General features: G+C 35.0%; 1 protein-coding gene across 1 annotated transcript; it reads left to right on the top strand.

Moving 5' to 3' along the window:
- The first annotated feature begins 2732 nt into the window (after nucleotides 1–2732).
- LOC103937780 lies at nucleotides 2733–3242 on the top strand. The gene has a single exon (XM_018645106.2). The coding sequence runs from the start codon at nucleotides 2733–2735 to the stop codon at nucleotides 3240–3242; it is 510 nt and encodes a 169-aa protein (XP_018500622.2).
- The last annotated feature ends 21905 nt before the right edge of the window (nucleotides 3243–25147 follow it).

The following is a 25147-nucleotide window of genomic DNA, read 5'->3' as shown; positions in this document are numbered from 1 at the left end:
CGTACGGGTTAGTAAACATGTGGTAAATTTTAGGAATGAACTGGCTTCCACTCATGAATTTTAGTAAATGGAGGAAACTCAAGAATCAAGTTAATGGGAGCTTTACCTATGGAGATAAAAACACAAAATACATTTCAAGAACTCCACTAGTTTTGAAGCATTTCAAAGAGAGACAAAAGTTGAAACAACAACAAATCTAATCTAGCTCAAAAATAAGCAAATCAAATTTTAAAATTTCAGCCGTGCCCTTCATAGACTTGTCCAAAACTACACCGCTTATAAAAACGTCAATTGATTTTAGATTTGTCAAAATTAATTTTTGCAAGATCAGTTTTATAATTTTCTGCACATTTGCCAGAACAGTTTCACAATACATGCACTTCTGCAGGATTAGTTTAGAAATTCTAGCAATTCTACAAGATCAGTTTCAAAATTCATGCATCCAAATTATCAAACCTCAAAATCAAATACTTTCAGATAATACTAGAATAAAAGCTAAAAATAATTCTCATAAAAAAAACTCATAAATCTAGGGAACAATATGAAGAAGAAGAGAAGGAGAGAGAGAGGTCAGAAGGAGGAGAGAAAAGGCGAGAGAAGTGCTGAAGAAAAAAGAGGAGAGAGAAAGAAGGAAATAAGGAGATACAAACTCATCTTCAACCATAGAGGGGTAAAATTGTAAATGCAAAGGAAATTAAAATAACAACTCTGGCATCACTTGACACATGGATAATGTTGGAACCAAATTCACGCACTGTTGCGGATGGAGGAGCTATGCAAGTCTGACCACATGTAAGAAAGCAAACAACCGTTGTCAGACTTTGAGTACCGACAGGATATTGGCCAAGGGCTTTTCGTAGTCAAGTTAGTAAGCAATATTAAAACTAAAGTAGGGGCAAGAGAATAAGCAAAGATTATGCATTATGCAAATGAAGTGCTTTATATGCGTTACCAGAGTATGCCCTAGATGACAATATTTATAACAGTCGGGAGAGAGAGCTTTTAGGATATGAAATCCGTATTGAACTGGGACAATCCATGAGGATATCTAGGATTTGATATAGGAGTGGGGTTACAATATTTATAATAGGTCGGACCCCCCTTCCCCCCTAGCTTTTAGGTTTATGGTTTAATTTTTGGACAATTTTTCTAAGTATTTGGAATAATTTGTTTGGTTTTGGTTTGTTTTGAATTATGGATACTATTTCTTGAATTGATTAATTGAATGAATGGAATTATATTTATGCATGCGACCAATTCAATCAATTATTTCTAGGTATGTCTAGTGGGGAAGTTAGTTGTCTGGTTGATAGTGCTACCATGCACACCATATGTGTGAGCGACACTATTTTACTAACTTCGTACCTAAGAAAGCACATCTGACAACTCTCTCAGGCTCATCCAACTTGATTGAAGGATACAGAAAGGCCCGTATAATGTTATCTAATGGTACTGTTTGAACCATTAAAGAGACCCTATATTCTCCACGTTTTGGAAGAACGTTGCTAAGTTTTACAGATGTTTGAGATAATCAATATCATATTGAAACCACTGACGAGAATGGTTAAGAATTTCTTTGTATCACTTCTTACGAGTATGGCCAAAAACATATTCACGAGAAGTTAGAACGTCTCCCGAGTGGGTTGTACAAAACAACCATTCGGGGCATAGAAGCCCACCATGTGGTCGGCCCTGTGCCTGAGTTCCAAAGCACTTTGCTACTTTGGCATGATTGTATGGGACATCTCGGACGCGACATAATGCGCCGTATCCTCAAATCATCACATGGGCATCATTTACCTCCCTATGTTGGATTCTTGCCATGCAAAGCTTGTTCTTTGAGGAAGTTGCATACTCAACCGTCAATTACAAAGATTATTCACAACCCTCCTAAGTTTCTTCAGAGGATTCAAGGGGATATTTGTGGACCTTCCAATCAACATGCAGACCATACTTTATGGTGTTGGTTGATGCATCAACACATTAGTCACGTATCTACTTACTGTCCACATGCAATCTTGCATTTGCGAAACTCCTAGTACAAATTATTAAGCTAATGGCTCATCACCCTGATTATCCGATCAAGTCTATTCGTCTGGATAACGCTAGAGAATAGTTCAATCAAATAGGCCTACAACAATTTTAAATTTATATAGAATAATAATACAATAATACATATTTAACATACAATATAGACATACGTTATGCTATTGTATTTTATAACAAGTCTTTTTAGTAGTTTAAAAAATTAGAGTCATGAAAATAACATTTTTCTTAATATGTCGAAACGGGTCACGCACGTGTTACCCTCGTGTAAACCTGTTAAGGGCTCGTTATTAAAGGGTTCTTATCGTGTGACCCGATAATGTTCCAATTAGTTATCGCATTGATCCGAAACCCATTATTTTTGTATCATTTACGTGTCGTATTAATTGATCGTGCAAAAAATTAACAGGTCTATTCTTAAGAGAGCAAATTGTAAACTTAATATATTTAGCACACTCCTCTTTATTTATCTTATTTAACCTTCTAGACTCTACATTGTAGAGCTATTGACACGTATGATACTCCTTCGACGCATGACACGTGTACAGCGAATAATATAGCAGACCTACAAGGAAGCCGCAATTGTTTACTCAAGCGACCAAACAGACCCAATAGTTTCTACATCGATCGCTGGCGTTGCACTTCCTCTTCTTCCTCGATGCTTTTCTTCCTCTCTGATTTCAACGATGGAGGCCACCGAGAATAAAGGAGCTGGGATACTGCACCACATCCTCCCTCCGCGTCTCGAGGACGCTGGCCTCGAAGACTGCGCCCTCCCGCCAGACTCCATCAAGGAAGCCTTCCTCAAAGCAGCAGCGGCCGTCAAGTCGCCCGCCACCTCGATCTTCACCTCCGACGAAGACGAGGAATCGTTCGAAGATTGCGTCAATGACCCCTGGCCGGACCTGAAGGATCACACCGGCGAGCTGGTCGGAGCCGAGCCGGAGACTCGGTCGGCAGGATCGTGCGGCGGAAACAAGGGTGGGTCGGTGGAGATCGGCGGAGATGAAGTGGTGGTGGGCGGCGAGAAGGAGAAAGGGGATAAGGTGATCGTGGGAGGTGAGGACGTGAGAGGTGGTGGGGAGAGGGATTGTCTGGATGGATTGGCGGGATTAGAGATCGGAGAGAAGAAGAAGGGTGAGGAGGAGGAAGAGAAAGATGGCGGAGGACCAATTTTGGTGGGAGGTTATGCTTGAATTTGAAACCCTAATTGTGATCTTTTGGGAATTTGCTTAACTTGGTGTTTGTTCTCTACTGTATAGTGTTGTGAACTCTGGCATTTGACAATATTTGCACTGAACATTTTGCATTAAATTCAACTTTGGATTTGTCTAAATTGATTGATTTTGATTGGAATCACTTTGTTAATCCTAGATTGAGGGATTCGTGGTTGTGATAAAAATGTCTACTTTGTGATATGTGAATTGCAATCTTGATTGACATTTGGACTTCGACATTGCCATCTGAAACTGAAAAATCGTCACTTTACCCCGTCTCTTTGCCTTGTTTGTGTCTATCATGTTCGATATCTGGTTAAGACTAGGGGCAAGGGGAAGGAGGTAATCTAAAGCTTGAACAAGTTTGATTGCTCGGCTTGATCTACCTACTATGGTAACCCATACCTAAATTAATTATCAAGGATGTGGTGTTCAAGGGGATGGGAATGAGAATGTAATGGAATTATAGTATTTGGTTGGAGCTTAGTATGGCCAGCTTGAGAGGAGAAACTTGCATGCAACGAGGATGCGTCCTTGTGTTGGTATAGTGCTCCTACAACTGGCAATGAAACATCTTTATATTACGTCGCGTGATCTATAGTGATCATACAATTAAAGGTTACATCGCGTAATGAGTGCTATAGAAATATAATCGCATCTCAGGGCACAAGAGAGAGTCGATACTTGTTGGTGAGTAGGTTTCCATGGTAATGGTACATTACAATTCGCTTCCCTCTTGCAAGTTAGAAGTTAAAACTGAATCTGAGGTGCCCCTTCCTCACGTCATCAACTTAGCATAATCACATGGACAGAGTAGCCAATAAAACCACCGGTGAGCTTTCCTGTTCAGAAACCCTCTTTCGGGGAGAAACTTTCTTGTAATCAAGAAAATAGACTCAAGCGTGTCACTCGTCTAATAAACGTTTGTCATTCGTCACACGAGTTAGTTTAATGAAACACTTCCTGTTTCCTACAATTTAAAAGGCTAAGGCATCCTGCACTCGACATTGTTTAAGACATCTAGCGACGACCTGCAGGCACACCAGCTTGTTCTTTTTGTGGCGGTGGCATCACGTAAATTCCCTTTAGTGTCTTAGTGATAAGTTGTATGTGATCCTTAAACTATATATGATACATCGACCCCTTCGCGTCATCAAGTTTGTTTTCCTTCTTGCCTCGCTAGTTGATCATATATCGTTCCGCAGGTGTCAATTGCCACTGCCACATTTGCCATGACATTTTCCGCATCAATGTCCGTTGTCTAGTACTAGATCTAGCACTCGTGTCGTGTTTTTTTTTTTTTTTTTTGTTAGTGTTATTTTCGTGACATACGCGATATTTTAACAGGTTGTGTCTTGTAACACCATCAAAATGACGGGTATTATAAACATACTTGAACTCGACCTGATATGACCCGACGCGTTACTCGGAGAGAAAAACTATATTAAATCAATAAATAACGAAATGAAAAACGTAATACTAAAACGTAAGTGAGATCAAAGAATCCAACAATAAGGATTTAGTTAGCGTGTATCCTGATCACTACCCGATTAGTTAACGTGTTAACCTGAAATCCGTTATTTTCATGTAATTTCTGATCGGATTAATAAGTCGTTTAAGAATGGCCAGGTCTATCGAGTACTACCATCCTCAAACGTTTTCCAGTTCCCTGCGGTAATTCCCTAGCCTTGCCATCAAGTTTCAGTTAAATAAAATGCTGAATGGTAGGAAGCCTTTTGGTCATTGCCAATCTCCATTGCAGCTCTGCACTTTGTTCTTGGGGCCAGCTTCTGTCTGCCCTGGTAGGCCAGAGACCATCTATAATTGCCTTCCTTCTAGCCACCACAATCTTTGCACTAGCTATGTTTGAGAACACATGTACTTAAGATACCTAGTTTCAGTAACCTGTACTAGCTTCATTCATGGAAGTGGGAATGTGAAGGGATGAAGTTCAAACGTGGCGTTATGTATCTTTCTTCATTGGACCGACGGCTCTCTTGCACCCCGCAGTGCTGAGCTCTCCTCTCCATACATACCCCATACCCCTTGTAATCTAAATTGGTCAGTTATCATGAAGCTGTTGAGTCCAAGATCGGACTTCTATGGTATTCGTATCTAGAATTTTGTTGATACTTTTTACTCTATTAAAAAAAAATTTCACTTAGGTCTGGTCACCTTACTCCGGTCTTAAAAAATTATGATCTCACATTCTTCATTTTACTAAGATTGTGAGCAATTGTCGTCCACCAGTACCACCAAGTGATTATTTTCGGATTAACATATATAGAGGTAAGATTTTTGTAAACATCAATCTTTTTCTTTTGGGTTTTCGGAATCTTGCAGATGAAAGCAAATTAAGTGCAAAGTTTCGACTAAGGAGTTTGCAAGCAGTGTCTTGCACTACTAGAAATTTTGATTTTACCGATAAAATTAGTTTGTCGGCAAAATAATATTTTCTAGTAGTGTTGCTTCTTCAGTAAAATCCCAATCAATAATATAACATTCATATCTCACGCTATTTATTGGTTTTTCATCTTCATTAATTGGAATCAAATTTTGGTTTATAATATTCAGTCAATGAAAAATATGAATTTCACCCGCCCTAACCCTCCTCAATTATAGAGATCTCAAAATGTATGTAAAACACTGGTGCTAATCCTATTGCTAAAAAGGCACTTTAGATAGTGGTTTATCATATTGCATGTTCCTTCTTTGTTTGTTTATGTTGATGATATTATTAGGGCTGTGAAACGTGAAATTTATAAAAATAAAAATATAATAATAATGTAACGCATGCTGACATAGCAACCTAGGTTCATGGCGAAAATATAGAACCAAAATGTGTAAAAATGGAACCCCTCATTTCTGGATCCATAATTTTTTCTAAAATTTCTGAAATGCAGGAACAAGCAACAAGATATTTTCAGTGCGATGGGCTCCATGTATTCAGCACTTCTCTTCATGAGGGTACAAATTGCCTCATCACTGCAGCCAGTTGTGGCTACTGAGAGGAGGATAGTCTTTTACAGAGAAAGGGTAACTGGAACATTTCTCTTTAGTTAACAAGTATGTACATGACTTTATCCTCTTTACACAACTATGTTTTATAGAACTACTTAACTAGGTGCCGTATATAGTAAATCATTTTAACAGCCTCGCAATATAGACAATTAATTGATAGAAATATTATAGGAATAGTGATGCATTTAGACACACAAAACTAACACACTATTACATCAAGGTTTTTTAGCCAAAATGGTTCATGAGATTTGCATAACACATCACTTTGTCTCTGAGATTGAAAATCAATAGAAATGGTCCTTGAGATTGTCCACCATCCATTATTTTGGTATTTCCGTTAAAAACTCCGTTAAGTGGTCCCGGAGCTCGTACTGGAAACTGAAATTTTGGCCAGAAGTTTGGGTAATTTTCAAAGTTTCGTAACTCAATCGTTTCTTAACCAAATTTGACCTATAATATATCAAAATGAAGATAGGAAATTTCTGAACAAGATTATGCCATTTGGAAGCCCAATGGTTGCCGGAGATGGACGGAAAATAGCCTGAAAGGTGACTGGTCCGCGGAAAAATTGGAAAACTCTCGGGAAACTGGGTAAACTTTAAACGTTCATAACTTCTTCAATACTCAACGAAATTGAGTGATTCAAAAACGAAAATCATACTTCTCAATGAGACAAAGGGAATGGTACCTTTCTCAATGGCTAAATTATCGTGATTTTTCCGAAAAATAGCCTGAAATGTGACTAGTCAGTGAGAAACCTGGAAAACTAGGTAAACTTTAAACGTTCATAACTTCTTCAATACTCAATGAAATTGAGTGATTTAAAAACGAAAATCATACTTCTCGACGAGAAGAATAGAGTGGTTCTTTCTCAATGGCTAAAATTCCATGATTTGGCCGGAAAATATCCTAAAAGGTGATTGATCTTCGGGAAAGCTGAAAAACTTGCCGGAAACTGGGTAGATTTTAAATGTTCATAACTTCTTCAATACTCAATGAAATCAAATGATTCAATTCGAAAATCATACTCCTCGACGAGACAAAGAGAATGGTAGCTTTCTCCATGGCTAACTCGTCGTGGTTTGGCCAGAAAACGGTTCGAAAGTGGTTGTCTTGGTCTCATTGATTTAGCCACTTTTGAGCCGTTTTTCGGCCAAACCACAGTGAGTTAGCCATAAAAAAAAGGTACCATTATCTTCATCTTGTTGAAAAGTATGATTTTCATTTTAAATCACTTGATTTCGTTGAGTATTGAAGAAGTTATAAACGTTTAAATTTTACCCAGTTTCCAGCAAGTTTTTCAGTTTTCTCGCAGGCCAGTCACCTTTCAGGTTATTTTCCGGCCATGAACAACAACCATTGGGCTTCTAAATGGGTAAAATATTGTTCAGCACTTTCCCATCTTCATTTTGATATATTATGGGTCGAATTTGGTTAAGAAACGATTGAGTTATGAAGCTTTGAAAATTGCCCAAACTTCTGGCCAAAAATCTTAGTTTCCAGTATGATCTCTGGGACCACTTAATGGAGTTTTTAATGGAAGGACCAAAATAATGGATGTTAGACAATCTCAGGGACCAAAGTGATGTGTTATGCAAATTTCAGGGAACATTTTGGCTAAAAAACCTTACATAAATATGTCATCAAGTACCTTGGTGTTGTGTATCTAAATAAGTTTATTGGAAAAATAAAATAAAATCCGGGCGTTACTTTTTTCCATTTGTAATTTCAACGTCGTTTCGTTTAGTTTATGATTGTTTGATTTGAATTCGATTATTAGGGATTTGTCAATTTCTGAATTTAGAGGTGTTTGGGTGCATTTTTTTAGAAATTTTTGCATGTTGTTTACTTCATTTCTCTGCAGCTCAGTTTAGCTCGCTTATTTTTTCCGTTTTGGAATTTCTGTTTCTTTTCTGTAATAATGCATAAAGCTTTTTCTGTTCGATTTCGGTGGCTGATTGCGTTTTCAGCTAAAGCATTGTGTTTTTCGGTTCGAATCAGAATGTAAGTCTAATGTGGACTTAATTTTTATGTTAAATTAGTATGCACCGAATCACTTAACGTTTAAAATGCTGCAAAATTAGTTTCATTGAGAGACAGCATCTTTTCGATTGTTTGACTTACCAATTGCATATTTGTCAATTCAGGATTACATGTTACTTTATCTACCATCTCAAGAAATTATTTTGGCTATAAAACAAATGGCGGTTCACAATGTTTTTTTTTAAATTCTTTTATTACCTTTGTAGACGATAAACCATACTGAGAAGGGATGAATGTCTTTCTTTTAGAGCTAGTCATATTGGAGTACATTTATATTGACTTGGTACACAACATGGAAATTCATAGACTCCTTTATTTGTTCCTTTTGTATTTGTTTTTGGTATGTGTGTGTGTTTGTGTAGTGGAAGTATTTGGCATTTAGTTGTGGATGTTACCATCATCTATATTTGGCTTTGTCACATGTATACTCCATGCAAATGCTCAATAAATTTGGTAGAATAAGCTCCATTAAAGAACTTTTATGTGTTTGTGACCTTTTGCTCAAATTTTATATATTTTCTCTATCCTGATTTGTGTTTTTTTGCTTTGTCAAAAGATTAATTTTTGGAAATATAAATCTTAGGAACATTCTACCCATTGTTGAGTCTCTGTAATAAATTTTTGAAGTGTTAATTCTGCACCCTTTCTAATTTTAAGCTTTGCAATCATTATATGATTATTTTCCCCTTTAATTTTTGGGTTTTTATTACAAATGGTCTCTGAAATTGACTCCATCAATCATGATGGTCTCTGAAATTGAAAATCAATCAATGTAGTCCATGAATTTTAACCCTGCGAATCAATGTCATCCTTTCGTCTGCGTTTCGTCCAAATCAACGTTAAAAAAGGACGCGTGACAACTTTTTCATGGTAAATGAAAACAATACTCTACTAATCTTATTCCTCCCTTCTCACTTTTTCACTTGTCCCACCTAATCCCTTACTTTTTCTCACTCTTCCCCATTCCTCCCACTTCTGAGAATTCTTTTCTATTGTAAGACTTAGGGTTTGAAAAGATATTGGGGATTTTTTACATGAGATTTAATGAAACCTGTTAGATTCAACTAAATTAGAGGATTGTCAGGAATAATTCGAGATCGGTTGTTTGCGAGGGTGAATTAGGTTGATTGCGATGACAGAAATATAAAAAATGGAAAGCCTCCACAATACGGTGAGTAATTCGAATCTCCTTTAGTTTTTGAGTTTGTTTGCACTTTTAGTGGTCCCAATATGGCTTTTTGTTTGGTTTGATAAGACCAGCTCCAACCTTTGGAGTAAGTCTCAAAATTACCCTTCTATTCCCACCCCATTTCATTCCAACCCTTTATGTGTTAAAACTCAAAAAATTGCCAAATTTTGGCCAAGATTTAGGCTAAAGTTAGTGGTGGAGCTGATAGGATTTTTAGGTACCTGCACAAAGAGGTTGAAATCACACAAATACTTGCAAGAGAACAAGGTAGTTGTAGTGTAAATGGATCAAGTAAGGTCGTTTTCCGAAGGGAATATTTAAAACAATTTATACAAAAATAAAATCTTAATTAATTATTCGAAAATGAAGATCGGAAAAGGTTGATTTAATGACCTAAATTAAGAAAAACGAAATTAATCAAAAAGGTTGACTAAAATCTGCAATTTTCAAATAAGGAAAAAGGAAACAATTTTTAGAATTCAAAGTGACAAAGTACTAGGGTTCCACTGTCACCCTAACAATCCTATGTAGTTCTTCTAATTTCTTATCAATTACACATGCATATTTTGAAGGTTAGGCTTTCCTAAATTATATCATACTTGGACGCTCCAATATAGAACGTATATCTAACATGCAATCCGTCTGTGGCGTCTAGATCGAATGTGAACATGCAAGACTCATTAAGTTTTGTAAAAACCTTTGGGAAAACCATATAACTCTTAAAACGTGTCGTCCATCCTAAGAAGCTACACATATTAACCACAAGAAGCCTTAGTCAATTATAGGAATAGCCTTTCGCCAAAATTGCATCAAATAACTTTTCTAAATATCCTAATGGTCGCAAATCACTAAGACAAATAGATAGTTTAAACTGGTGATTAACAATCCAAAACTGGCATGCATAAGTTCATAAGAAAATCAAAAAGAGTTTTGTATTAAACTAGAAAAAAGAATAAAGATACGTTGAAAGTATTAAGTCTTGAAATCTCTAAACTTTTCCCAAAATCTTCTCCCTAAAAATTGCGTAAGAGAAAAAAACCCTAAGGCCGGCCAAAAAGGCTTATTTATACTCTAATTAAAAATTCCTAGTGAAAGGTCTTAGAATAAAACTAAGAAACCAAATAAATTGAAATAAATTAGGAAACATACTCCTAAATTGACTTGGTAAATTCGCCCAAAACTTTGCACAGCCACGTTTTGGACCCATATCAGCTCCAAAACTAGTCCAAAATAGCTGGATTTAAAGCTTGGACTATTCTGAATACTTCTCCAGAAGGCCACGAGCTCATCCGAGGTCATCTTGGGTTCCAAAAAGGGTATTTAAGTCCAGAAACGTCACTTTTTTGCAACGTGCACGGCACCTTTATTTAATCGCCAGAAAATAACCGTTTGGTAGAAATTGATGAAATTTTGATAGAAACAAGCTAAGGAACACACGAACGTCCTCCAATTTGAATTACTCCAAAATTCGTCCATTTAATTCCGTTTCATCCCAGACGAAGTCGAATATCTTATATTGAAAATATAAAGCAAAGTGTCAAAATTCTACCAAATTAATTACCAAATTATACTAAGAATAGGGTAAAATATATAATATAATATTGACTCATTAGAGCCCCCATGTGAGAGTGAGAAAAGCCGTTTGAAGCCCATTGGCTAGGCCTGGACGCGCCTATACTTGACACGCACTAAGCCCAGCAGAAGAAGTGACCAACCCACGTGGGCTTGTCACCTACTTGTCTCCTTGCATTAATGAGCCTAATGGTTCTTTTTCTCATCCAAGGGTTGTGCTTCAATGGATCGTTGGGTGATCTAACAGTCCAGGTTCAATTGTTTTTTAGTTTATATTTATAATTTCATTAAATTGAACTGCTGATATCGAATATGATCAAATCCAATGATATAAAAAAAATCTAACGGTCCAAATTTAAATCCAACGGCTAAAATAATTAAAAAATTGATTTAACTCAAAATTCACCTAAAAACTCTAAATACCTATGTATTTATTCAAACATTTCCCACAAAATTACTTTTCTCCTACAAGTCTTCCGAGTTTTCTTTCTCCCATCTTCCAAAACCATTTCTTCCCTTTTTTGTTTCATGTGTTTTGTGTTTATACATCTCTATCATGTGTTTCATATTTTTTATTTCATAGTGTTTCATGAGTTTCATGTAGTAATTTTTCAATATTTATTGAAATTTAAATATTTTTAGGTTAAAATGTTCATAAAATTAATTTAGGATAGTTTACATATCATTTTTTTAAGGTTAATATTTTTTTTAAGAAAAATTAGCCTAAATTTATTTTTTAATAATTTGGGGCTAAAATTTTAGGCCAGAAGGGTTGGAGCAGAAAAGTTGTTTTTGGGTTAAAACTTAAATTTTCTGGGCTAAAATTTTTAAGTTTTGCTCCAAGGGTTGGAGATTGTCTAAGTGGGTGTTGTTTTTCTGTGAAATTTGTCAGTGGGCTGTTTTGTAATGTCAGTGTTTGAGGGTTTGAAGTGGGTTTAGACTATTCTGTTGTTCCAATGGATATGTTTGTTACTATGTGTTAAATTCTTTCATTGTTTAATGGTATTGGTTTGGTTGTTGTGGCATTGACTTAGGTGTATGGTTTGAATAGAAATGGGCTTTCTCTTTCGTGAACTAGTTTCTTCTACTCCCCTCCCCATAGTTTCTCAAGCCTTTACCCATCAGGAATGACATGCTTCCTTCCATCACTATCCACACCCAATAAATTAATTACACTAATAATTTTTATGATAATAAAATTGAAGGAACTTAATTAAGTTGATGGGAATGACTAATTAGCATGTTCTTCGCATTCCTCTCAAGCTTAGAGTATCCATATCTTTTTTTTCATAGATTTCACAATAACCTGCTCTCAATTTCCTTTTCCCTAATTTATTGACTTCTCTCTCTTTTAGGTTAAATAAAGTGATGATTTAAGTTGAAAATATTATAGTTGTAATGCTTTGATATTAGACCAATATTAATATGTAAGTGTCTTCTCTCTCTTTATATTTAACTACCACATTTGATTAACTCTTGGGATGATGAGTTTGGGGATTTTGGGATTAGACAACAAGGGCATAAGGGTAAAGTTGCAACCTGTAATAATGGTGGGAATAAAGATGAAAGCAATGCAAGGGGTGTGAATGAAGATGATGATGATGAGGAGGAAAAGGAATGTACTGACAAGGAGCTTATTGACAGTGATTATGAGCACGAGGAAGAAGATGATATACCAGTAGCGCAATTTGAAGAACAATTTTATGAAGAAGATGATAACATGTTTGTAGAAAATGTTGACAACCCCATTGAAGAAGAGCCTGAAGAGGTGGGGTTGATAGGGGAGATTTCTGATGAAGTTTTGTCAAGTGACCTTGATAGCATTGTTAGCAGTGAAGAAGATGAAGAATGTGTTGAGGTTACCAGCAAAAGGAGGAGACAGAGGGCAAGTCAGATGCCCAAGTTTAAGCATTGAAAAAGGGCAACTGATTTACAAGATCGAAATTTTGAGATGGGAATTGTGGAGCCAAAAATATTCACTAGGCGACACGTGGATTTTTGGACAAAAGAGGATAAAAATACCCTTGAGGCATAACGGGATTCCTACGCACAAGCAGCGGGCAATCATCCCTCAACAAAGTTGAAAGTGCCCAAAATAGATAACAATTCAAAACCTATTTCATCAAATCCCATCTACAAGGTAATTCCCAAAACCTATCTCATTCCGTATATTTTCTACATCATTATTTAGCTAATCAATTAGTTAAATAATTTATTCATTCCATAATTTCTAAAATATTCCTTCTAAAAACATAATAATTGACTAATTAATGGGTTAATTGTCTAATTAATCCCTTAATTGTCAATTAAGTCATCCATTTTACCCAAAAAGCACAATAAGGCCGGTTATCCTCCACCCCAAAAGAAATCAACCATGCTTTCTACCTTTTCTATCACATCTTTCCCTTTTATGATAATAATTAGCTAAGTTAATTAGGGAATTATTTTGATTAATTAGCTAATTATTTCATAATTCCCAATTTGAAACAAATCAAGAACCTAGCCCACAAAAGGAGCTAGGTGGCCGGTCCTCTCTCACCCAAAAAGGCCGGCCATTCACCTATAAAAGCTCTCCATTCTCTCCCAAAGACTCCCTTCCAATTCTTTTGCTAAAATTCTCAAACACTTTCTCTCTAAATTCTAACTTTGGCATCAGAGGTTCTTCGGCCAAAGCCCCCCTCCCCCCCGTGCCCAATTCATTGTGGGAGCATGAGGCTCTTGGCCTTGACCAAAGGTATTAATTGTTTTGTAGGTGCAATTTTGTTCAAGATCAAGGAGGAAGAAATTTGCATCCACAGAAATGTTATTTCCCAATAAGGAGCAATTGAAGGAGGCAGTAGTGCATTATAGTTGCAAGAATGGAAGGAAGATTTGGTTTAAGAAGAATGATAATGTAAGAATTAGGGTAAACTTTGAGAATGGATGCCCTTTTCTGCTATATGGAGGTAGGCTACATAACTTTCATACATTCCAAATAAAAACCCTTGTGAAGAAACATGAATGTTCAAGCAATGAAAAGGTTTACTGGTTGAATTCAAGGTTTCTAGCTTCTGTATTCTAAACAATTAATGATAGATCTAGACTGGTCAATTGAGGCATTCAAAGTTGCAGTAAAGAGGGACTATGACAAGAAGTCTCAACTCAATAAATATACAAAGCAAGGCAAATAGCTGAGAAGGCTAACAAAGGAAGTTGGGTAAAGCAATACAATAGGCTAGGCCAATATATGGAAGTGTTGAAGGAAACTAATCCAGGTAGTACTGTTGTTCTCAAGACTCAAATGAGAAGGAATGTATGTAAATTTCAGAGAATCTACATTTGCACCAGTGATTGGGTTAGATGGATTCTTTGTTAAAGCTCAACATCTTGGACAAATATTAGCAACAATTGGGATTGATGCAAATAATGGGATGTTTTCTATAGCATATACAATTGTGGAGATAGAAAACCAGAGCATTTAGGAACGGTTTATTAAAATCTTGAAGAAAGATTTAGAAATGAAAAACTCACATGGATATGCTTAAGCAAAAAGGTCTTGGCAATGCTATTCAATCTCTGATGCCAAATGCAAAGCATAGGCACTGTGTGAGACATTTGTACAATAATTTTAAGAAGAAACACAGTTGCTTAGCATTGAAACAAATCTTATGGGATGCAGCAAGATCAACATTAGTCCCTTGGTGGCAAGTAATAATGGAGAAGCTTAAAAATGAAGATTTGAGCATATAAGTGGTTGAATACCAATGCTGCCAACAATTGGAGTAGGTCACACTTTAAAGAGGAATTTAAGTTTGACATTCTACTAAATAATTTGTGTGAGGCTTTCAATGGAGCTATTGCTAAGGCTAGGGACAAGCTTATATTAAGTATGCTCAGAATGGTAATGAAAGATTTAATGGTTAGGATGGCAAACAGAAGAGTGGCGACATCGAAGTGGAAATGACAAGTTGGTCCAAGAATTCAGAAGATTATTGACAAGTTAAAACAAGATGGTAGGTATTGTATTGCAACTCTTGCTAAGAAAATGAAGTACCAAGTTGGAATCATGAGCGGAAGAGAGTTTGCTGTGGACTTAGCTATTAAGAGATGCACTTGCAAAAAATGGGATTTGTGTGGAATTCTATGTGCAAATGCAATGGCTTGTATTCCTAGAAAACAACAAGACCCATATGTATATGAATGATTGCTACAAGCAAGCAGCATATCTAAGGGCTTACTCCCCTTTCATAACCCCAATGCCTACCCCAAATCAATGGCCTAATCATGTAATCTAACCCACTCTAATTAATCCTTTAGTGTACAAGAAGCAAACTAGAAGGCTTAAGAAAAAAAGGGTCAAAGAGCCTGGTGAAGTCCCTTCCCTAGTGGCAAGTAGTAATGAAGGGACAAAGCTTAGTAGATGAGTCTACACCAAACCATTTACTTGTACCAAATGTGGAAAAGAGGGCCATACTTAGAGGATTTGTGGAAAAAGGAGCCAAAAGAAGGATCAACTAGTCAACCAAAAGCGAAGAAGGTATGATCGCATTGTCCCTTGTTTTATATCCTTAACAATTTGTTCACATGTGAAAGTTTTGTAAGCAATAAGGTTATATCAAGTTTTTGATATGTTGTTTAATGTGTAACCCAAAAGGAAAGAGCAAGCAACAAGTACTTCACAACCCCAAGTTCAATCAATCACTACTTGTCCGCATAACTTACAAACAATGGAAAGGGTTTGTCAACATCCTTGCTTATAATTTCTTTAAGGGTAAAATAAGTGTACTATTTGAATGCAAGATGGAGTGGTTGACTTATAATAGGTAGTTATATCAACAACCAATTCACCAAGAGACAAGAAGAGGTTTAAGCCACCTCCCAAGAGAGGAAAACCATGGAGGCTATAAGAGTCTACAAATATGTGAGAAGCACATCGGGAAACTTTGTATCTTGGATTGGTATTTTGTTGTTGATATAAACTTGAAGATATTTGGAAATTATGTAACTAAGATTAATTTGGAAATGCTAAACTGATTTTGTTTAACTAGTAATTTTTTAGCTCAAGTGTGTTGGTTTTTTGCACAGCTTTACATTATTATAGGTTCATTGTATCTGATAGCTTTGCTCAAAACAAAAGCATCACTCCCACGTTCTCAATTGTATTTGATAGCTCTATGGACAGAACAATTGTTACACCATCATTTATTACTTTCAGTTTTTCACAAAAAAAAAAAGAAAAGAAAAAAAAAAAGAAAAAGAATAATTTAGCATGTGATGGTACCCAATTTCTTTGACAAGAGAAATGATCAAAGGTGGACTTTGGCATAAGCTTTTGGAGCTAACCCAATTTCTTTGAAAAAAAAAAAAAGGAATGAATAAGATTGTAAATGTATTGGTCAAGATCTCAAAAGAGAAAAGTCTTCCAATATAATGAAAGAATGACATTAAAGCTGTAGCTTCAATTTCAGCTGGAAATGACGAGTTTTTGTTAATTATTTTATTCTTTTAGTTTTAGTTAGAATTCATTTTACTTGATATTAAAAAAAAATTAAAATTTTCCACATTTTTTTGTTTTTTATTTTAGGTTTAGCACCAAATCCATGAAAAAATGGAGAGAAAAGTGAAGATGGAGAAAGGAAAAGAGAGGTAGTAAGTCAAATTATAACTAACAAGGTTATTTTGGTCATTGTACCATGAAAAATTGGTTGTCTTACCCTTTTTAAAGTTAATCTGGACAGAACACTGAGGAAGGATAACATTGATTCGTGAGGTTAAAATTCAGGCACTACATTGATCAATTTTCAATTTCAGAGACTATCATAATTGATGGGGCTAATTTCAGAGACCATTTGTGATAAAAACTCTTCAATTTGCCTTTGATTTAAATAAATAACAACACCGTATATATGAATGGGTTAATAGCTAACTTGCAAATTTTCTCATATTTCTAAGTTATCTCTAAGCAGGATTGTGGTGCCCTTTCGTCAGGGTTTTGAAGACATTGGGGACTTCACCATGACAAAGAGATTGAAGACCTGGGATGTGAATAAATTTCTACTTGTATTTAAATACTATTGCCTATTGTATATATATATATTTAGAACTTTCCACATGGCTTGTACAATTTTAAAACCAATTGTAGCAACATGTGGACCCTCTTGCTAGTTATAATTGAAAACAAATACAACATGGAAATTATATATCGTATAAATAAATGTTTGCTTATACTTAAAAAATACATAATTTCTTTGGGATACATAAAGTACAAAACAGAATGACATATAGATTATGAAGTATTAGAACATAGTGAAAACATAGGGAACAAACATATAATCTGTGTTCATCTAAGTATTACACAAGTCTCCTTCAATTTATTAAAAATAAATAAAATGCAAAATGAAAGCTATCTATTTGCATGTCTAACTAAAAGTCGCAACATAGGCAAGTGCCTAGGCAGGTCTGGGCAATTTAAATGGGCGCCCAAGCAGCTATGCACTCTTTCTTAATTTTGAAATGACTAGAGATTAAACGGAGCTGGGGGAAGGGGGAGGAAGGGAGGCCAGCCGCCTAGCATCTAGGCGCCGCTAGGTGGTGACTTTTAGAACGGTGGTTAAAATACTTAATAAAAAGAAAAAATGAAGTAAAAAATCACATAAAAAGTTGAAAAAAACATATGTACCTGTTGACCTTAAAAACTAGCAAGCCTACATGGCGCTCATGCCGAATAACTAATAAGCTAACTACGTCATTCTGTTGAATAGGGCTTGTGCCAACTCAACGACCGAGCTTTGTCGGTGAGTAAATGAATGTGGTGGTGGTGGTGGTGGTGTCGAATGAGCAGTTGACTTCTATTTTGCGATTGCGGCCAAGGAAAGAACTCGTTTCGGCCTCTGGGTTATAGGGCCTGAAGACAAGGCTGCTAGTTTTTTCAAGGTTAATGAATCGTTGCATAGGGCTTGACCTCTGTAATTATATTTGTGCAAAATAAGTGCATCGAACCGTTACCAAACTGTACAGACACAAATACTCAAAATAGATAAGTGTTTTGATTGTAAACATGGTTCAACCGTGTGAATGCCGAACTCTGAAATGTACTTGTGAATATACAATCATAAAATAAACTCAGCTTTCAATTTTTTGAGCGATATAACTTGGTAACACCTTACTTCGCTTAGAAGGCTAATAAAGTGACCTCTCAAATAAGGACTCCTTACCGGCTGAGACTTGGATAAATAATCAGTCGATCTTGAAGTAATGATGTTAAGACTAATTGAAGGTGATTCTCGGCCGTCTGATTCTATGGCTCTAGTGTTGTTAAGACCAATTGAAGGTGTCACCGATCGTTAAACCACAGTGCTGTTAGAGTACCTTCAATGGACTCGCTAAATAGAGTCTATATCACCCTCTACCATCGTATGTACTTAAATATATGGACTTTATGACTTCCAATGACACGGAGCTACAGTACATATAGTATAGGGACTGACCAGAGTCCTTATAATTTTCCTCACATTTGAGGCCCGAGTAGGTACTGCCCTAACTCAATTTTTTATTCACAAATCTGACTTTTACAATGTGAAACCTGCCTCATATTAGAAACGGGGGCGCATACATTCTTTCATTTGCACATTTGATTTGACCGTTGTTTTTATTTGTTGATTTGGACTTTTACCATTTGCTGGTTTGCACAATTATTTTCACATGTGAATCACATTTGTTGATTTTGCACATTTGGCTGTTGTTTTGCACATTGCTCATAGTATTGAATTAATGTATTTTTTTTAATTAATAGTAAGCTAACGTATTTACTTTAACTATTCAATTATTGTAATTTTTTAATTAATTTAATACTTAAATCCGTATGCACTTGCGTATTTGTGAAGAAAAAAATTTGGAGTCAAAATTTGAATATTTTTTTGGTAAGGTATTCACAAAAATTATTTTACACCAACATACCGTGAAATTAATTTAAAAAAAGGTTAACATAAACAAAAAATTTTCAACTAATCAAATTTTACATAAAATCGTAAAAAAAAACCTCAAATTTAGAAATTATATTATAAGAATTCTCGCATTGGATGTAATATTCTTTTAGGGACACAAGATTCCCTTTAAGTCCTTAAGTCCTTTAAGTCTTTTGGAGATGCTCTTAAGACTAACTGAAAGTGTGCTTGACAAAGTACTGTTTTATCATAAATGAGAGGTTTCGCGAAGAGCAAATATTTGCGCACGATGGATTTGTTTGTATGTTTAAAGAGGCCTTAAATGTTGTAGATACCCCTGTACTTACAATACCGAACTCGCTGCATGATGGCCACCTTGTAAAGCCTCTGTCGTAACAACAAATCACGTCTTGATACTAATGGATAATCAACCACTGTTTGCATGAATTGATAATCATATTAAGCTATCCTTATCAGCACAATTCGCGGCACACATGGTTGACCGAGTTCACATTGTTCATGCTGAGTGAATCTGGCTACATAAAAGTCTGCATGCTGACTCACGGTGTGAAAAATCAGACCAAAGGTTAATTATCTGCAATGATTGTTGCCATCTTATCATCGCCACGTGTAACATCATTTTTCAGAGCACATCACCGAATCTTTCTTCGTGAGTCATGCTTCCTTGGTGGCCAAACCCACGTGAAGATTGGACAAAGACCTAAAGCTCAATATTGTCCTAACTTGCATGTTGAATCAAACTTCTCTATATTCTCGGTTTAGCATAGAAAAGTGCTAAGATAATTTAATAAATTATCAAGAAATAATTATTATGATTTAAAATCATAATATTATTCTTCAACAATAACTAAAAATTATCTTATAAGAACCCAGTCATCTAACGGACTAGAATATTGGTTCCAAACAATACCTGACCTCCAAAGTCGAACTCTAAGCCAAAAAGGCAACCCAATGGAACGCCATTGATGTAGTAGCATCCCACGTTATATATGCTACAAAAGCTTGTTGCCATCCACACCCAACATCCACCCCTTTTATTTTATCCGAAAAACGAATATATCAAATCAGTGCCAAAAAGAAAGAGGTGTGCTATTTATATTCTTTTTTTTACTTCACACACATATTATTAATTTTTAATCATCGGATCCAATGAATTAAAGAATATCAAGGGATATAAATTAACAAAATGTACGTGAGAAGTAAAAATAGATGTATGGATATCACACATGAAAAGAAAAGGCAGATTTTGATTCCAATAGAAAAGGACGGGAGAGAAAAATTAATTTAATTAGGACCACTTGCGATTTTGATGTTCAACTACTAGCCCATTGCATTCGATGTTGAGTGGTAGGAGAAAATGGATATCATCCAATTAAGTAATTAAATACCCACACAGTTTATTGTAAAATTTCAAAAATTAAGGTGATAAATCTAATACTTCACAATCTTCTGCATTGTCTATCTATAAGGGATTTGGTCACTAATGACTTTTTATCTCTCGCAGAGTAATTTATCTCATTATTTATTTTCTTAATGACATTATTATCTTTTTTTTTTTTTTTTTTATTTTTTATGTCAAATGATAGATTTTGTTAGATTAGATATTAGATTAGCTATCTTTAAGTTATAAGTATTTTTGCACACAGGAGAAGATTTTGCATCCTCAAGTACCATCTTCCTTCAGAGGAGAAATTTTTCATTGTAACGGGAACACAGGTGGTACACTATGTGTTTTTATGTAAGTGGTGATAAATTTTATTTTTTAAGTTATTAACTTTTTAACACACATATCTCACTATTTGTATTGTAATACGTGATGTACATCCCGTGTTCTGACCGCACTGAAAAATCTCTCCCTTCAAAAGGAGAAATAGATAAGTACTCAATTAATATGTCTTGTTTAAATTGATTACTATAGTCTAGATTACTATAGTCTTTTGTATAAACCTACAGAATATTTGTTAATTACTATAGTCTAGATTCTGTTAATCAACCATGCATGCAACTCTTTACACCGTGCCTCAGATGGGTTAATTGTCTGTATGCAACATGTTGGCCAGGTAGGTAAAGCTATGGTTTTATTTGTAAAAGTTTATTTTATTTAAGCGAAGGCATGTATATACGTAGGGAAATGACTTTATTTTGTTGGGTTAAATAATAAATAAAGTGTATAAATAAAAAAAGGAGTTCAGAAGGAGAAAACTAATGTACAAAAATTATTTCTCGTATACTTAATGTGAAATTTCACTTACCTAACAAAGTATGTTGAATGCCATTGAGAATAATAGATATTGCAAAATAAGAGAAAGTTTTGAGACTGTATTAGAGATTGTTTCCCCTCAGTGAAAATGTAACTTATGACATTTCACAATGCAAGTACAATTATGGCACACACCACCGATCGAGATGAGGAAGGAGCTTGAAGTTACCATCACAACTGCAAATGCAGCCGCTTTTGGATGCCCAGCCCCAAAGCTTATTCCCGATCCTCAGACCGCATATATAAATCAAGTGAATTATAATTTATGTTTAGTTAGTTTGAATAAATAATTAAGTAATCACCAAATAATTATGTAATTCAGTAACTGACCTTGCAGCAACATTGAACCCCACCCCACACACTACTACAAAAAACAGTTTGCACAACGAAATAAGATTTGTTGTGCAAACTATGATTTCGTCACTTAAAACCTTGCGAGATGAAAATTTTGGTTTTTTTTTATTTAATTGAATTAATTTAATATTTTGCACGACAAAATTAATTGTTTGCAAGATAAAATATTTTGTTGCACAAGGTATTTTATTTTATTTTATTATTTCTTTTATTTTAATTTAATTATAGTAATTGTTTGTGCAACGAAATATTTGATAGCACAAGATTTTTCAAATTTTTACTTTTTTAATTTAATTTAATTTAATTGTATCTTTATTTTTTAATTACTTTAATTTAAATTGACATATTCAAAATAAAATTACATATGAAAAATAGTGATCAAATTATCCATAATATATATTATACTAAAATTGTACACATAAATTAACAAAGTACAGTCATAAAATCCTAATACAAGTCTAATGTGGTGGTAGTGGCGGAGGATATGGTCCGATAGCATCCTAATCCTCAACTTTCACCATCAAAGAGCTTGTTTGGAGGTGAATTTAAAATGACTAAAAATGCTTTGGAGAAAATATTTTTAGAAACAATCCTTACTAAAAAAGTTAGTAAATCATGGAAAAGCACTTAAAGTGCTTCCCAGAAGAAGCACATAACTGATGCTTCTTTAGAACCCAAAAACATTTTCTCTAAAAATGCTTTCAGTCATTTTAAAAACACATCCAAACGAGTACAAAATCTTGACAATTCCCTACAAACAAAACAAACATGGTCAAATAACCAAAAAACAACATAAAATAATACCAAAAAATCAGCATAATCTCCCCTAAAATTGGCATACCCCAAACTCCACCCCACACCAAACCCAATTAATTAACTCCAAAAACACATATTAATGAAAAAAAATTAAAATTTGGGCATATAATATCTTTTGGCGAGATTGAGAGTGAGTGAGAATGAGAGAGAGAGAGAGAGAGAGAGAGGAGTGAAAGTGAGAGAGTTAGAGGAGATAGTGAGAGAGAGATGAGAGAGTGAGTGAGTGAGTTAGAGTGAGAGTGAGAGATAGAGAAGAGAGAGAAGACATATAAAGTGAGAGGAGTGAGTGAGAGAGAGGGTCAGATTTGAGGAGAGGGAAGGAGATGAGAGGTAAAAGAATAAAGAAAGACATTGAGAAAATTGTGGAGGAGTTATTTTGGTTTTAAAAACTGTATCACTTTGTGCAACGAAGGATATGAGTTTGCGCGATGAAATATTGGTCGCGGAAAGTCTTAAAAAAAATTAAAAAAAAAATTCCCATGTCCCATTTTTGGCGCCTGCCCAAATTTTTAGGGTTTTGCGCGACGAAGTTTTGGTTGCTCAAAGTATTTAAAAAAAAAATAAAAAAAATTCCTGCATCCCATTTTTGGTGCCTGCCCAAATATAAGGATTTTGCGCAACGAAATATATATTCGTCGAGCAAAATATAATTTTTTTTATAAATAATAAAAAAGAAAATAATTTTATTTTCCAATTTAAAATGTATATAAATTAAAATAAATAGGGTTTATGGGACCAAATGTTGATTCGTCGCGCAAAGAAAATAATTTAGTTTAACTTAAAATTAAATAAAAAACAAATAAATTGGGCTTAGGTGACGAAATATTGATATTCATCGCGCAAAGTTTTTAAAAAATAATAAAAACTTATGAAAATAACTATATTTTAAAAGTTATAATATAAAATTAAATAAAAAAGAAAATAAATTGGTTTAGGCGACAAAATAATTGGATTTCGTTGCGCAAAGGTTTTTAAAAAATAATTTTTTTTATTTTATTTTTGTAAAGACTTTGCACGACGAATTTTAAAATTTTTTTGCACAAAGTGACTTTGAGTGATAATGTTTGTTTCGTCGCGCAAAGTGGCTATATGCGATGACTTGTGTTTCGTCACAAAAGGAGTTTTTTTACTAGTGACAGAATCCAGTTTTGGTCATGTTGCATTGCAGTTTTGGTCACGCTACATTATTTTAGTATTCCATTAGAGAAAAAAAAAAACAGCAGCAAAATTGATTATTGAGGGTTCTATAAAACTAGCACTATAATCATTAAAAAAACAACTGCCTCTAAAGGTGAACAGTACTGCAAGTGAAACAAATTAATCCTAGTCCGCCATCTCCCTTTCTGTGTGAAAGAAGCGAATGTTGACCATTTGGTAAAGTTTTAAGATGCATTTTTTTTTGGGTACCAATATCTAATACATAGAGGAATTGTCAACTATTTTTCCTAAAGTATTAGTTATGCCTTTCTAATTTTTAAGTAATTTAACAAGTTTTTAAGAATTTAGGGTAGATAAATTAGTGGTGGGTGTGTTAATAGAAGACTCTAAGGGCTTATTTGGATGTGCATTTAAAATAACTGAAAGTGCTTTTACAAAAATGTTTTTGGGTTCCAAAAGCACTTGAAGTGCTTTCTGTAAAAAGCACCAGTTATGTGCTTCTTCTAGGAAGCACTTTAAGTGCTTTTCTAGGATTTACTTACATTTTGACTAAATATTAGTTTTAGAAATATTTTCACCAAAAGCGCTTTCAATCATTTTAAAAGCACATCCAAACAAATTCTAAAGCTCTTGATGTAAATGAGGTTGCCAATCGTTTTACTTGCTTTGGGTTGTGTTTAGGTTAATAGCTAACACTAGGCTTTATGATGATGAAGCCCCAAGAATGCAAAAGCAAAAGGAAAGACTGGGCTCGGGCAAGCCAATAGCCCAAGAAGAGTTTAAAAACTATTTCAGCAAGGCATAGGCCATATGCCTATGTAAGAGGTGATCGGCGACAGAGGGTAGCTCACCCTAGCAAAAAGCACTTTTCAAGGGCATGGATGAGTAAATAAGTGATGACCCACCACCATTCAAAAGCCATGGGCAAAAGGCGAAGCTTGAACAGTCGGGCTAAATTGTCTATAAAACAGAAAGGGACACTGATGATAAGGACACTCAATCAATCAATCAAATGACATCCAAACTTTGCTCTCAGACAAGTTCATATCCAAAAAGCTGCATTTTGTCCAGACTCTGCCCCTTTTAGTTGTAGGTCCCCCCCATAAAAAGCCATCTTTTGTCAAGTTTAGAAGCTCTGCAATCTTCCTCTAGTGTTGTAGTATCGATTCCCTAAAGTAAATCCTATTTGCATTTTGTTTCCCAAAGTCTACAAACCCCTATAAACATGAAGAGAAGAGGTTGCAAGAAGTTGAATCTTGCCCGACAAGGTTAAATCTTATCTGAGTCTATTTTGTTTGTACTTACATAAAGTAGATCTGTTGCTTTTTCCTTATTTTGTGTATCAACTTTCCTAAACACATTAAACACTCCAAAAAAAAAATGGATTTTCTTAAACACCTCCAGACTTTCTTAAAAAATGAGAAAAACACACATGAGATGGCGGCCACTCATGAATTATGGAGTAAAGATCTTATCATTAGTATAATATTGATTTTACCTGTACATTTTAAGAAAACTTCGATAGTAC

Source organism: the organism of the source record quoted next, unplaced genomic scaffold (assembly GCF_019419815.1).
Source record: "Pyrus x bretschneideri cultivar Hongxiangsu unplaced genomic scaffold, Pyrus_bretschneideri_v1 Contig20, whole genome shotgun sequence".
NCBI classification, from domain to species: domain Eukaryota; kingdom Viridiplantae; phylum Streptophyta; class Magnoliopsida; order Rosales; family Rosaceae; genus Pyrus; species Pyrus x bretschneideri.
This window is presented reverse-complemented; position numbering and strand designations above follow the sequence as displayed.